We start from the raw sequence: 12,934 nt of genomic DNA, 5'->3' as shown, positions 1-12,934 counted from the left end.
TGGTGCAGATTCAATAAATTTCTGCGGGCTATGCTTTTGCGTTGCCCATCCTAACTGAGTTGGGATTTGGCTTAATTTGGTTTACTGTTTCCAATGTTCGTATTGTTGAGCATATCCCTGCTCCTTGCTAAAGTTTAACCCTCGTTCAAAATTCATCTGTTGCACTGGGAGGGTTCTGAACATGAGAAAAGCAACCCTCAAGGGGGAAAAAAAATAAAGAGAGAGTGAAAGGTATATCACTAGACTTGCTGATACAGCCCGAGCATTTGAACAAAATCAAATGTTGGTAAACGCTCTCTTTCTTTCAGCACACGTACAAGCTCTCTCTCTCTCCCAGCAAATATCAGCCTAGTTTCTCTTGCTCCAGTATGACATCTCTTTAGATTCACCCCAGCATGACATTTTAAATTCGTTTTAAGACACTTCCTACGATTGGTAAATCTACATACACTCTAAGTAGACGTTACCTTCTGTTGGGTTGACACGATTTGCAGAATTCCCAGATTACTTCATAGTGGTATGATTTTTGCTGTCAACATACATTCTTCCTATTCTATATTAATAACTGAAAAATCAAAGTCTCAAGTTGAATTGTTTAACCAAGAAATTTCAGGCTTTTGAGAAACTGGATTAGCACTTATTCCTTCTTAGCTACTTCGAGCAAATACATATTTTCAGGTTTTCTCTTGATTCTGGCTCAATGGAGCGGGAAGACATGGTTTTAGTATACGACCTACATATCGAGGGAGTTTGGCTAACTGTATGCTGGGAAAAAGGCACAGCAAATGTTGGAGTTTATCATTTCCTAGTCAACTTGCCTGGCATGAGAAATGTTCTGACCATGGAGCTAAACCCATCCCACATGGATTGGCAAGGCCGTATCAAGGATGAACTTCCATCCCTGTACAAAAAACGGAAGAGAAAATGCACGCTCCCTACGCAGGAATTATCCTGTTCAGGTTCAAAGGGACTTTCTCAGCCTGTCCTGCCAAACATCCTAACAAAATAGCTGGTGCCGGCAGGTACAGACACCCCTGGTGCTTTTTTGCGTCAACGAAAAGGAAAGCATACTTTGAATAGATAATAGATAATGATGACAGGATTCTCTTAACTGACAATCAAGACAACCTAGAGTCTAGACATTCATCCACAAGGACAATGTCATAAGTTATTTAACAAACTGAACTACATGCTTACCTATTGCTTAAGAAGGAGATCCTAACCCCTCCGGAAGATCTCAACCAGCCAAAGTAGGATGATGCCAATGGAGTCCACAACCAGTTCCCAATTTTTAGGTTATCCTGCAAAAAGACACCAATCAGATATCCGTTTCAACTCATAAAACATCTAGAAAGGGTATTTTAGAGTAACTTGGAAGACAGATGTTTAAAGCAAGAATCTCCAACAATTCAATCACTTGTATCATGAGTCTGACAGTAAAATATGAGTACGAAAGCTAGGAAACCCTAGATATGGATTTTGCTAATGTATCATGCGGAACTTTTCTTCATTATATGATGACCAAGTGCAATGTAGATTTCTTGAAGATTAATTAAGATGACAAAACATGACTGGGAAATGTAAGCAGAAATTTTGCACCTAATATTTCACACTGACATTGGCCCGTAGTCTCACAAGACGAGATTTCTTATCATTATCTCATTTTCTATTGAAATCAATAGAATGACGGACGTAACAAGAGTAAAATCAGTATTACCTTCAGATTTTGATAGACTTCACGTAAGTTTCAGGCAGGTAGATTTCTCCACCAATCTCACCATGTTGTTCCCCACTCACAGTTTTCTTGGCAGCCAAGAACTCAGCACTCATGGCATCCATCCCACGCTTAACAGCTTCCTCTGCACTTCCATAACCGTGCTGCTCCGCATATTTCCTGACGTCCTCAGTGATCTTCATAGAGCAAAATTTTGGTCCACACATAGAGCAGAAATGTGCCACTTTAGCGCCTTCGGATGGCAGGGTTTCGTCATGGAAGGACATTGCAGTCATGGGGTCCAATGACAATGCAAATTGGTCCATCCAACGGAACTCAAATCTTGCCTTGCTCAGTGCGTCATCCCAGGCTTGAGCATGAGGATGCCCTTTTGCTAAATCAGCGGCATGTGCAGCTATCTTATAAGCTATAACTCCAGCCTTTACATCATCTCGATTAGGCAAGCCAAGATGCTCTTTGGGTGTCACATAACAGAGCAGTGCAGTACCAAGAGCCCCAATATTGGCAGCACCAATTGCTGAGGTGATGTGATCATAACCAGGAGCAATATCAGTTGTCAGGGGTCCAAGAGTGTAGAAAGGCGCTTCATTACACCATTCCAGCTGCTTTTGCATGTTCTCTGGAATCTTGTGCATCGGAATATGTCCAGGTCCTTCATTCATGACCTGAATAACAAGTAGCATGCTGTTAATCACAATAATAAGCCAACAAACAAATGACCATAAAACAAACAGCAAGATTCCATCAATGCAACTGAAAACTACCAAATATCCACCTTTTGCAGGGAGAGCACGGAAGATTAGAACTACTGCATCAGTTAGTGGAAAATGGCTTGCGGCTATCTTATCTACCATGCAAAGAACATGAAGAAGACCGTGTGACTCTCCAATCAATAGATAGAGGCACCAGTTATGTATAGAGATCAAGATTCATACAACAAGTACCATGATAGAAATAAACTACTTCCAATCACAAACAATATCACCTCAACCGTGTATTAAAGAGGAGCAAAGAAGTATCACCAAAATTGATGCACACCCTGGGATCAAAATTATACCTGTACATCCTTCTCCCAAGCTCTACGAGTCAATTCTCCTTGAGTTAGGAGCTCTGCGAACTGAGCAGTGTCATTTGCATCATAAATGGATCCAGGCCTCAAACCATCACCTATCGATAAGGATATATCGTACTGATTGCATATGTCTAATATTTCATCCCAATGTTCGTAAGCAAAATTCTCTTTGTGATAAGCTAAGCACCACTTTGCATGAATAGAACCTCCACGAGAAACAATTCCAGTCATTCTTTTTGCTGTCAGCGGAATGTAACGGAGAAGGACTCCAGCATGGATGGTGAAGTAATCTACACCTTGCTCTGCTTGCTCAATTAAGGTGTCTCTGAAAACTTCCCAGCTCAAATTCTCAGCAATACCATTCACTTTTTCTAGTGCTTGATAGATTGGTACTGTACCAACAGGTACAGCAGAGTTACGTAGGATCCACTCACGAGTTTCATGAATGTGACGACCTGTTGAGAGATCCATAATGGTATCAGCACCCCACATTGTTGCCCATTGAAGCTTATGTACTTCTTCCTCGATAGAACTCACAACAGCAGAGTTTCCAATATTAGCATTGACTTTCACCAAGAAATTTCTTCCAACTATCATTGGCTCTAACTCTAGGTGCTTCTTGTTTGACGGTATGATTGCACGGCCACGAGCAACCTCTGACCTCACAAATTCTGGCTCCAGATTTTCACGAGCAGCACAAAATGCCATCTCTTCAGTTATGATTCCCTGCTTAGCGTAGTACATTTGTGTGTATCTTGGCCCACCGAGTTTCTCCCTCCTATCAACCCAGTCCTTGCGCAGTTTGGGAAGACCTGATCACCAGTACCGTTTACACATGTATGGTTAATTGATACTATGATATCTTGGCCAATCAAGAAGACAAAAGTAACGTACGTTACCAAAAGGACAAAACACTTAAAATATGTCATTCTCCTTTTTGCTGCAGCGTAGCAACAAGATTCCTTGAAAAGAGTAGTAACAGATAACCTTACCACTGTGGGGGTTAATATCTTGGGGGCCACTGGTGTCATAAGCATCAAAATGAGGTTCATCCCCTGATAGGTGGATACGTCGAAAAGGAACTTTAAGTACATTTCCAGATTGTCCATGAATAACCTCCCTGTGAAGTATACTTATTGCACCGTCAATTGTAAACATTATTACACATACATAGACGACATGGAATGCAAATTAGCAAGTCATCTCCCTACAAGTTTGAACATGCATGAAAGAAATATATCTCAAAATCAGAGCAATATGAAAATCATGACCACTGACAAATACCATAGAATTTGCAAAACACTCACGTGTATTCCTTGGAGCTCCTCGGGAAGCATTCTTCGAAGGATGGGAGAGGGAGGAAATCAGGAGCATTGGGATCCACAGTGTGCTTCCTTTGCTTGGAGTTCTCCTTATTGGTTGTAGGGTGATCAAATGTTAAAGTGGCTCTAACGCCAGACAGATGGGTCGACCATGAATCCTTCTTCCTTATTCCAGTAATTTGTCCGGTCACATCAAACCCAGGCAAGAAGGAGCTATTCGAGAACTTCATCGGGGAAGAATAGTTCCCATTCTTGCATGCAGCTGGTGTCAAAGTAGCTTGCACTGAAGCCATTTCTCTGAACAGGCTAATAGTGGACAACACAAATATATAAATAAGTAAAAATGGATGAAGACAGTAATTAGTTGACTACAATTACCAATAATACACACGTTAACTGCATAATCAGGACAGTTTTCCGCCTCCGGAAAAGCAAGGTTATGGTGCAGACAATACAACTTTCAGCAGTAATTGGGATAACTGAAGCAATTTACAATTAATTTCCTTACTTACATGATGGCCTGTAGTGGCCACAAAACCTCAGAGAATCTTCTTGGGTATGATTTTGCAGAAGCATATAACAATTACGGGTTTAAACTTAAAAAATAACAAAAAAATATTACAGGTTTAAACCAAAAAAAAAAAAGGCAGTGTACAACATTCAACAAAATCATGTTTCACCGAATTATTGAAATTCAAAATTATGGAGTAAATTTCGTTTGCATATGTTTGCATAAAATGCAGATATTCAACGACAAATTAAGATTTTTTTGAAAGAAGACGAACCTCACAGTACGATCGCCTTCTTATCCTTTTTCTTTTCACTCTGTGAGAGTGACCACAGTCCCTAGACTCCGGATGAGAGGTCTTTGGTGGTGTGGGGGTTTGGGGTTTTCCATTTATAGGACTGGAAAGTAAAGGACGACGTTGCCAGGATTGTAAGAGTGAGTGCTTACGTGGCTTTCTACCGGACCCCGCAGTTTTAGATATTTATACTAGGAGCCCAACCAAGGAAGAGTCCCTGAGCCTATCCCTGTAAGTTTGATGAATAAAACAGAAACATATTCTCACACCCAATAAAAGTTTGGAATTGACGAATTTTTCTTCTTGACAAGGTGATGGCAAGGCGGAACTTATTCCAAAATTTATTTCTTATTTGAATTCGTCTAATATGTGCAAAAGGAATACGATTTAAAAGAGATTTTAGTGCATACATATATGTATATATGCAAGAAAAAAAAAGAGTAAGTGTTAAAATTCAATCCAGTTCTAACAATGCATTTCTCGGATCGAGAAAGGGAATTACTTGACGTTGCATATTTGAACTCATTAAAACCCAATTCGCATCATTATGTTCAAAAAAAGTGGAGGAGACAACGGATGTGTGTACCCCTTTAAATGAAAAACTAGGTCAGTCAAAGAAAAATATATAAAAAGAAATGCGGGTTTAAATTTGGTTTGTAAGCTCTTTGTTTTTTGCGTGGAAGTTATTACTATTTGACATATAATTAATATCCTAGTCCGAAAAGAAAATCCAAATATTAAGAACTTCAACAACCCTTTCTCAGCAAGGCTTAGTAATAAATTATACAAAGAGATGTCGTCCAGACGGATAATGACATGATGACGATGGACAACAATAATTCAAGCGTCCACACACCTTCTCCAGTCCTCTTCTTTTTCTTTTTTCTCCTTCCACAGGACCGTCCACTGGCAATGAGAGTCACCCAACTTCAGAAAGAAAGCAACATATTGATATTTCGTCTCCTCTGAAAATATCAGCGTGTTTGAATCTCCAGCCTCATCACGTTCAATAATATATTCTGCTTTAGCTCCCGAACCCCACCAATTTCTTCCAGGCACATTACAAGCCATAATAATAATCTCTACATTATTTATACCGTTGAAAGAAATTCATTAAAAATGGTGACCGGGAGCAAAATTTAACAAAATGTGGGCTTGCAAGAGTGGATCCATCCCATCCGAACACCCAATCACTACCTGATTCCACCTGTCTCAGCTTAAACACAGAGATGGGATGCTAGACACATTTTATTATTATGACTTAATAGTCCACCGGAAATCTCTTATCAAAGATACATACGGTGGTGAATAAGATCATTCGCGAAATTTCTGCAATAACCTGCGAATTTTGAATCAAAAACTTCGAATTTTGACACTGACGCGCAACGAGTTCCATCCTGTGAATGTCGCCAAGTATCATAGAGCTCTACCCCACGTACACCTGTTTCTCGTAGAGCTGAGAAGCCCTGAATGTCAGCAAGTACGATGAGATCAACTCCACCCCTGCAAATCTATTTCTTTTATAGATGAAGATGAAAAGCCTTTCATACTACTTGCAAAGTAATTCATCTGCAGCTAAACTTCTTCCATTTTCTTGCTTTTAACAAAGTAGAACAAAGCGCAGTAAGCTTTATTGACTGATTCATTAACTTTGTGCACTAACAAGTATAATCAAATTACAGTTACAGGAACTATTCCCAGATTGCTGACTACACCACCTTGTTCTGCTCAAATATTACTAGGATGATGTGGAACAATCCTATGGCTTGGGGAATCAACATCATATACATTGGTATCATTAGTTAAGAGTTGTCGAGTACTTATTAAACAAAGCTGCATGTACAACAGAAACTAAACAAAGTTGCCACGACAATCATGTGCCACTTTTCTCTCAACCCATAGATACAGGACACACGAGCAGTCTGCCGTCCTGGTATAGTCAGATATCTCACGGTTGCCTTCTGCACAAGCTATCAAAGGGTACAATTATGGAGGCCAGGGGTGGAAACTAAAGCGAAACCAATTACCTTATGGAAATATATGAGGTTGCGCAGGCAAGTTAACTCCAACCAAACTAAGTCCTACCCTTTCATCTGCTCGAGATGGGAGAATGGATCAATTAAATCATGAACCAAATACAGGGACCACGATTTAGCAACTTTTGTCATCGAGGACCTGTTTGCAGTGGAAGAAGTGACCCTTGCTTGCCCCTAACAAAGTATGTGAGCTCTGCTGGCGCAACAACTAATTTCAACAATTCTTGCAGCTCTTCACCTTCCACTTTTTCCTTTTCTGAAGAAGGGGAAAAAAAAGGATCGAGAAAACTATTTAGCATCTGCCATCCCTTCACAATAATGACACTTACTTTTGGCATGAGTATACCTAGCAGTTCTCACACCTTGCCAGTGAAAAACAGCGCAAATTTCTTACCCTTCCCAACACTGCCACCCACCCACCCTTTAATTCAAGCCTGGAAAAAATACGGATTCACACACACACACGTGTGAAAAAAAAAGCCCATTATCTCCTACTTCCCTCCCCCCTTCCACATTTTAAGTTTTCACTGCATCAATTAGTTGAGTTAATATAGTGAAATGGTTTGATCATAACTTGTGTCGGCATATTCATACAAATTCTATAAGTATAAAGGAAAAAAATTCACGAAAGCACCTTCCAACTTGGCCCCTAGTCCCTCCAGAACGGTAGGATTGGCACGCACAACTGAGAGTGCCACTTCGAGAGCAGATTGCAGCAGTGTTTTAACCTCTCTTTGGACAAGTCCAACAAGATGCCCCTGTTGATGTTAAAGAAAATGAATTTCAGCTAGAAGTAGAGCAAGACTAGAAAATGTCAAAAATTTATGTACAATCTGGAGGACCTGATCCCTTCCCCAAGGCATGGACCCAGCATCTTCAATTCCACCACCAGAAAGAGTTGCCAATGAAACAGGACCTATGGTCTCATTCAGACCATATTCAGCAACTGCCTTGTAAGCCATGTCAGTTGCTCGCCGTATGTCATCAAGTGCACCAGTAGATACACGTCCCGAGTATATTACCTCTTCAGCTGCACGTCCACCAAGAAGAGTAACCAAACGTCCCCGTAACTCATCAATGAAGAGCAAATATCTGTCCTCATTGGTTGGAGGAATATATGTAAACCCTAAGGCCCCTCCAGATCTTGGCAAAATGCTCAGCTTCTGAAAAACAAAAATGCTTATCAGAACCTAACGCACCTGAGGAGTCCCACAGAAAAGGAAATTGGCACACAGGCACAGACACAAAGACATACACAAATTTTTTTTCGAGGGAGAGACTTTTACAGTACTACTGTAACATTTACCTCCACCCGCGGCTGTCCTGAAAGAAGATTTGCAACAGCAGTTCCAACCACTGCATGACCAGCTTCATGTCGAGCAACTACAGCCTTTTCACCACCCTGTAACTTTGCAGTCTTCTTTTCAATTCCCTGTAAGATTGACATAAGACTATATAATCTCACAACAAAGAAAGCACAGCTCAACATTAGTGCTAAAATTAACCACTATCACACTCAGTGAAATATAATAAATCAGCAGGCGCTGATTGCATATCCCTTTCCCCACTACCAGGGCCAAGGAAGAGAAACAGACAGGCACAAGCCAAGCATAGACTGACATGTGTAGGTAGCCAAGGTACCGTATTTTGTTATTCACTAACATAGCCAAAAGTACACGAGAAAGGCTGACAGCAGGAAACAACTAACCGCTATTGACCTCTCGACAGCTTGAATAAAATCAATTTTCTCCACAACCAGTTTTGATTGTCTTCCAGCCAACAGAGCAGCTTCGTTTACCAGGTTTGCAAGGTCTGCCCTGTACAATGCACAAAAATAGAACATCAGTTTCTAAGTTTTGACAAATTTAGTTAGACAACAGAACGAGAATGTCCAAAATCCTAATTAAATCAGAAAAGGAGAACGATTTACCCAGTGAAACCAGTTGTCATACAAGCAATATCACCAATATCAACATCCTCTGCAAGAGGAAGCTCTTTCCTAGTAATATGAACTTTCAAAATGGCTTCTCTTCCAGTCCTATCAGGTGCTTCCACCTGAAGCAAAAGAAAATATGACCTAATGACTCATTTCTGAGGCAACTCTAATGGTAGGTCTACGTTAAACTTCAACAACCTAGTATTAAAATATAGCATAGGAACATTTTACAAACCATAACCACACGATCAAACCTCCCAGGCCGCCTAAGCGCTGGATCCAAGACATCTGACCGGTTAGTTGCTCCTAGAACTATCACGGCTGAGTTACTGTCAAATCCATCCATTTCCTGCAGCAAATTTCTAACCCATTAATCCACCCAAACAAGCAAAATATATCTGTCAAGCAGGAACAACACCTTCCTAAAACCTTACTGTGAGCAATTGATTCAATGTTTGTTCTCTCTCATCATTGCTGACAATGCGAAATCTACCATCACGGCTTTTTGCTACAGCATCTATCTGCAAATCAAGAATATCGTAAATGATCATCTAATGTGACCTAGGACAGCAAGATGCTTACTAGACATATATAGAGAAAGCGAAACCATGGACAGGTAAAAGACAGAGCTAGATGAAAGGGTGAGCGGAAAAAACCTCATCTATAAATATTATTGATGGTGCTTCTTTCTTTGCTCGAGCAAAAAGGTCCCTGACACGGGACGCTCCCATACCGACATAAAGTTCTACAAACTCGCTGGCTGAACAACTAATGAAGGGTACCTCAGCTTCCCCAGCAACAGCCTTTGCTAAAAGTGTCTTACCTGTCCCAGGCAGACCCACCTGTAAGAAAATGATAAGTGTACTTACAACTGATAAACCAAAATCAAAAGGAAAAACACAGTGATACAAAATGAATGCCTTAGTAATGATGATATAATTTAGAAGGAAAGAGTATAGCTAGTTAGTCGACCATAAATTAGAACAACTAGACCATTTAAAACTTAACAGACAACAATTTTGACAACAGAGAAGAGTATTATGCTCCAATTCAAAGCCAAAATACTAAAATACAGTTTAGTTATGCATGGGGATATCTCTGTAATTAAAGGAAAAGGACTGCTTCTTCTGGTCAACCATATAGAAGGAAAATAACACGCATAGAACTCGAAGTGCAATGAAACTTCAGGCCGCAAAATCATTGTATCCTGAAATCATAAAAATGAAGTTCTTTACTAATTCTTCAGAGGTCAGTCTCACCAGGAGTACACCTCGCGGAGGACGTGCACCAAGTCGTATGTACCTATCAGGATTCCTGAGAAATTCCTGTATAAAAGAGCAGATAAAGATTGTATAGTAAAGAAAGTCCAACTAGAATTAAAATCAGTGTTCCCCATGTGCAACATCATATTGAAAATCAGAAGAACGTTTACAGTACCACAATTTCTTCAAGTTCTTCCTTAGCCTCATCAACACCTGCAACATCAGCAAAAGTAATTGTTTCCCCTTGTTCAGATACTTTGGAACCACCAGAACCGCCAGACTTGCGGTTTCTAAGCTGCCCTGCTGTATGCTGAATGAAGGCATAAAGAAATCAGTCTAATCCTCAGCCCTAGAATTAAAATTCAGAGAATAGATGAATAAGGTATCAAGATTCACACCTGAGAAAAGCTTACAGGGAACCGATGAAGAAGACCTGCAAGCACAGCAATATAGAACAAAGCTATCTGCAATGAAGCAGGAAAAAGTTATACATCATAGAATCAGTTTCAAAATTTTGAGGACAGTGTAAACTGCAATTCCACGTTGACCAAAGAAATTTGCTATAATAGACAATAACCTAGAAAGCATGATTGATAAAGGCAAGAACAAGCACAGCGCCTACTGGCATTTTGGAATGTGGGTGGTGACATTTGGAATACAAGTTGTAGCACGTTAGTGATATAGCAGGAAGGGCCGGCTCTGCTAAAAGAAGGATGTCACAAACTCAAACAATTAAAAATTTCCCGGTTCTGCCAAAAGATTTTACTTCCTATTTGTTATCATTGGTGTCCTCTCTCACACGATGATTCGTAAAATTGAAGTTGCAACCCTCAGTCATTTAATATCACCCCGACAACAGTACCACGAGCAGAAATATCCTCTAAATACAACAATAGCGACAGACATAACGAGGGTGATAGCTCTAGTTTAGATCATATAAATGAATACGCAGAGTCTACATTCAACAAGTGAGCATCCACATGGATGGTGTCTTCAATCCAATATCATCATCTATGTGTCTGTATGTGTCCATAAACAAGCAGAAATCACCACAGATACAGTATTTGGTCCGAAGAACAACACCAAAAAGCTTACCAATGCAGAATTCATGAACCCTCCAGACCTCTTATCTGGGGAACCAAATTCCACATCATTCTCCAGCATTTTCTCATATGGAGTCTTGATATCATTCGGCCTTGTAGTCGTGTACACCACCCTCTTCGTGGGGCTCATGCTACGCAGCAAGGACTCTGATTCCTGCAACTTACTATTCATCTCACTCCCCGCAACACCCAACTCAGCACCCTTCAACTTGAACATTATATGGACCCCATCAACCTCCACCTTCCGCACCTGATTACTGTTAATCTTACTCAAAAACTCACTATACGGAACACTCACAAACGAAGTCGGAGGCCTAGGCTCCGAACCAGGTAAGGGAATCCCAGGGCGAAGCAGCTTCATGACAAACAAAACGATACCTAATTGCAACAGCAAAACCCCAATTTCCTGTGCTTGAATTATTGGTTGCCATTGCCATTTATTGTTCCCCTTGGACCAACACCAATTCCCTTTCCCTTGCTTCTCCCTCCTCGAAGAACCAGTACCGGACCCAGAACCCGGGCCCGGAGTCGAACCACTTCTGGTTTCACTAGTTTTCGTTTCCCCTTTATCAGCAGAATCGGTGTCGTGCTCACAAGAACTATTGGCCCGAACTCTGACACTATCTCTGAGCTTTTGGAGCTTGGAACAAACTCCCCAGAGATTTATCGGATAGAATTCGAACGAAGACCTAGATTGAGCTCGACAGGACGTCGAATTGAGCGTGAAGGAAAACAAATTTGTGTTTATCGCTCCGTATCTGTTACACAAGAAACTGTGATGATATAAATATTTGAGATTAGGATTATAGTTGATGGAAATTTGACTGTGAATAATGGGTCGTAAAGGTTCGAGCGGAGCGGCCATATCCGAGCCCAGAAGAAGAAGCAGAGGTTATCAAAGTGAAAACACAGAAACCATATGTGTATATACGTACAGCAAATAGAGAGAGGGAGAGAAAGGGAAGAGGGTAAACGATCCAAAGTTTGAGAGAATCTATTTAATCGTGGAGGTGAGATTGAAAAGGAGGTGTAGGCCGTTGGATTGCCGGGAGAGACGGTTTCCGGCTGTAGAATTAGACCATGGGTTAATAGTTAATACTACTTTTATATATATATATATATTTCGTGATACCCCTCTTTTGTTAGTTTGTTTGGGCATGTCGCATTTAAATAAAAATCTTAGGGCGTTTATAATCTTGATCTGTATTTATGCGTTTAAACTGTGGTGGTAGCGTGCAAAGGATCGGGGGAGAGGGCGTGCTAAATTTTTCCCTCTAAGGGAAAAAATTGGATACTTCGAGTCAAGATATTAGACGAATTTCTAGGATCATTTATCAATACACTATTAATAGATATTCATAAATCATCCGTCAATACATTATTAATATCAATATTTATATTAACAGCGTAATTTAAATATATCATATTGACTTCTTGACTTACCTTATCAATCAACGAATATCAATGCAGTATTTACATCAATAGTAAGACTCGAATGCATTTGTTTTTTTTTTTTTTTTGGAGTGATTTGACCTTATCAAATCAACTAATTTGCATTTACAATCCTGTGCTAATAAATGGATTGTGAGGATAACTTGGGCAGATTTTGTTGGTTTGCTGTTATTGACATTTTGTGGAGTGGGGGATTGTATGACGACCACAAGT

The 12,934-nt window shown here is 40.3% G+C and overlaps 1 protein-coding gene across 6 annotated transcripts; it reads right to left on the bottom strand.

Moving 5' to 3' along the window:
* Positions 1-615: 615 nt before the first annotated feature.
* Positions 616-12,272, bottom strand: LOC113710889 (phosphomethylpyrimidine synthase, chloroplastic). Of its 6 annotated transcripts, XM_027233991.2 has the most exons (14): positions 11,262-12,272; positions 10,565-10,630; positions 10,342-10,476; positions 10,164-10,229; positions 9,561-9,746; positions 9,339-9,425; positions 9,140-9,253; positions 8,899-9,023; positions 8,673-8,785; positions 4,115-4,424; positions 3,800-3,927; positions 2,793-3,619; positions 1,718-2,400; positions 1,089-1,301 (listed from the first exon to the last, which is right to left on the bottom strand). In XM_027233991.2, exons 1-13 carry the CDS (start codon positions 12,132-12,134, stop codon positions 1,720-1,722), a joined length of 3,711 nt encoding a protein of 1,236 aa, XP_027089792.1. In that variant the 5' UTR covers positions 12,135-12,272; the 3' UTR covers positions 1,089-1,301; positions 1,718-1,719. The 6 variants fall into 6 exon arrangements, 4 of the variants coding, with proteins under 4 accessions (XP_027089761.1, XP_027089784.1, XP_027089792.1 ...); XM_027233955.2 differs by lacking the exons at positions 1,089-1,301; positions 1,718-2,400; positions 2,793-3,619; positions 3,800-3,927; positions 4,115-4,424 and adding exons at positions 6,542-7,224; positions 7,603-7,726; positions 7,811-8,131; positions 8,275-8,400 and having other exon boundaries at positions 8,677-8,785; XR_011819687.1 differs by lacking the exons at positions 8,673-8,785; positions 8,899-9,023; positions 9,140-9,253; ... (4 more) ...; positions 10,565-10,630; positions 11,262-12,272 and adding exons at positions 616-1,034; positions 4,915-5,052 and having other exon boundaries at positions 1,198-1,301; positions 4,115-4,435.
* Between the last annotated feature and the right edge of the window lie 662 nt (positions 12,273-12,934).

The sequence above is a fragment of the Coffea arabica genome, chromosome 1e (assembly GCF_036785885.1).
Source record: "Coffea arabica cultivar ET-39 chromosome 1e, Coffea Arabica ET-39 HiFi, whole genome shotgun sequence".
In the NCBI taxonomy this organism is placed as follows: Eukaryota; Viridiplantae; Streptophyta; class Magnoliopsida; order Gentianales; family Rubiaceae; genus Coffea; species Coffea arabica.
The sequence above is the reverse complement of the archived record's forward strand: the minus strand, read 5'-3'. Positions and strand labels throughout refer to the sequence as shown.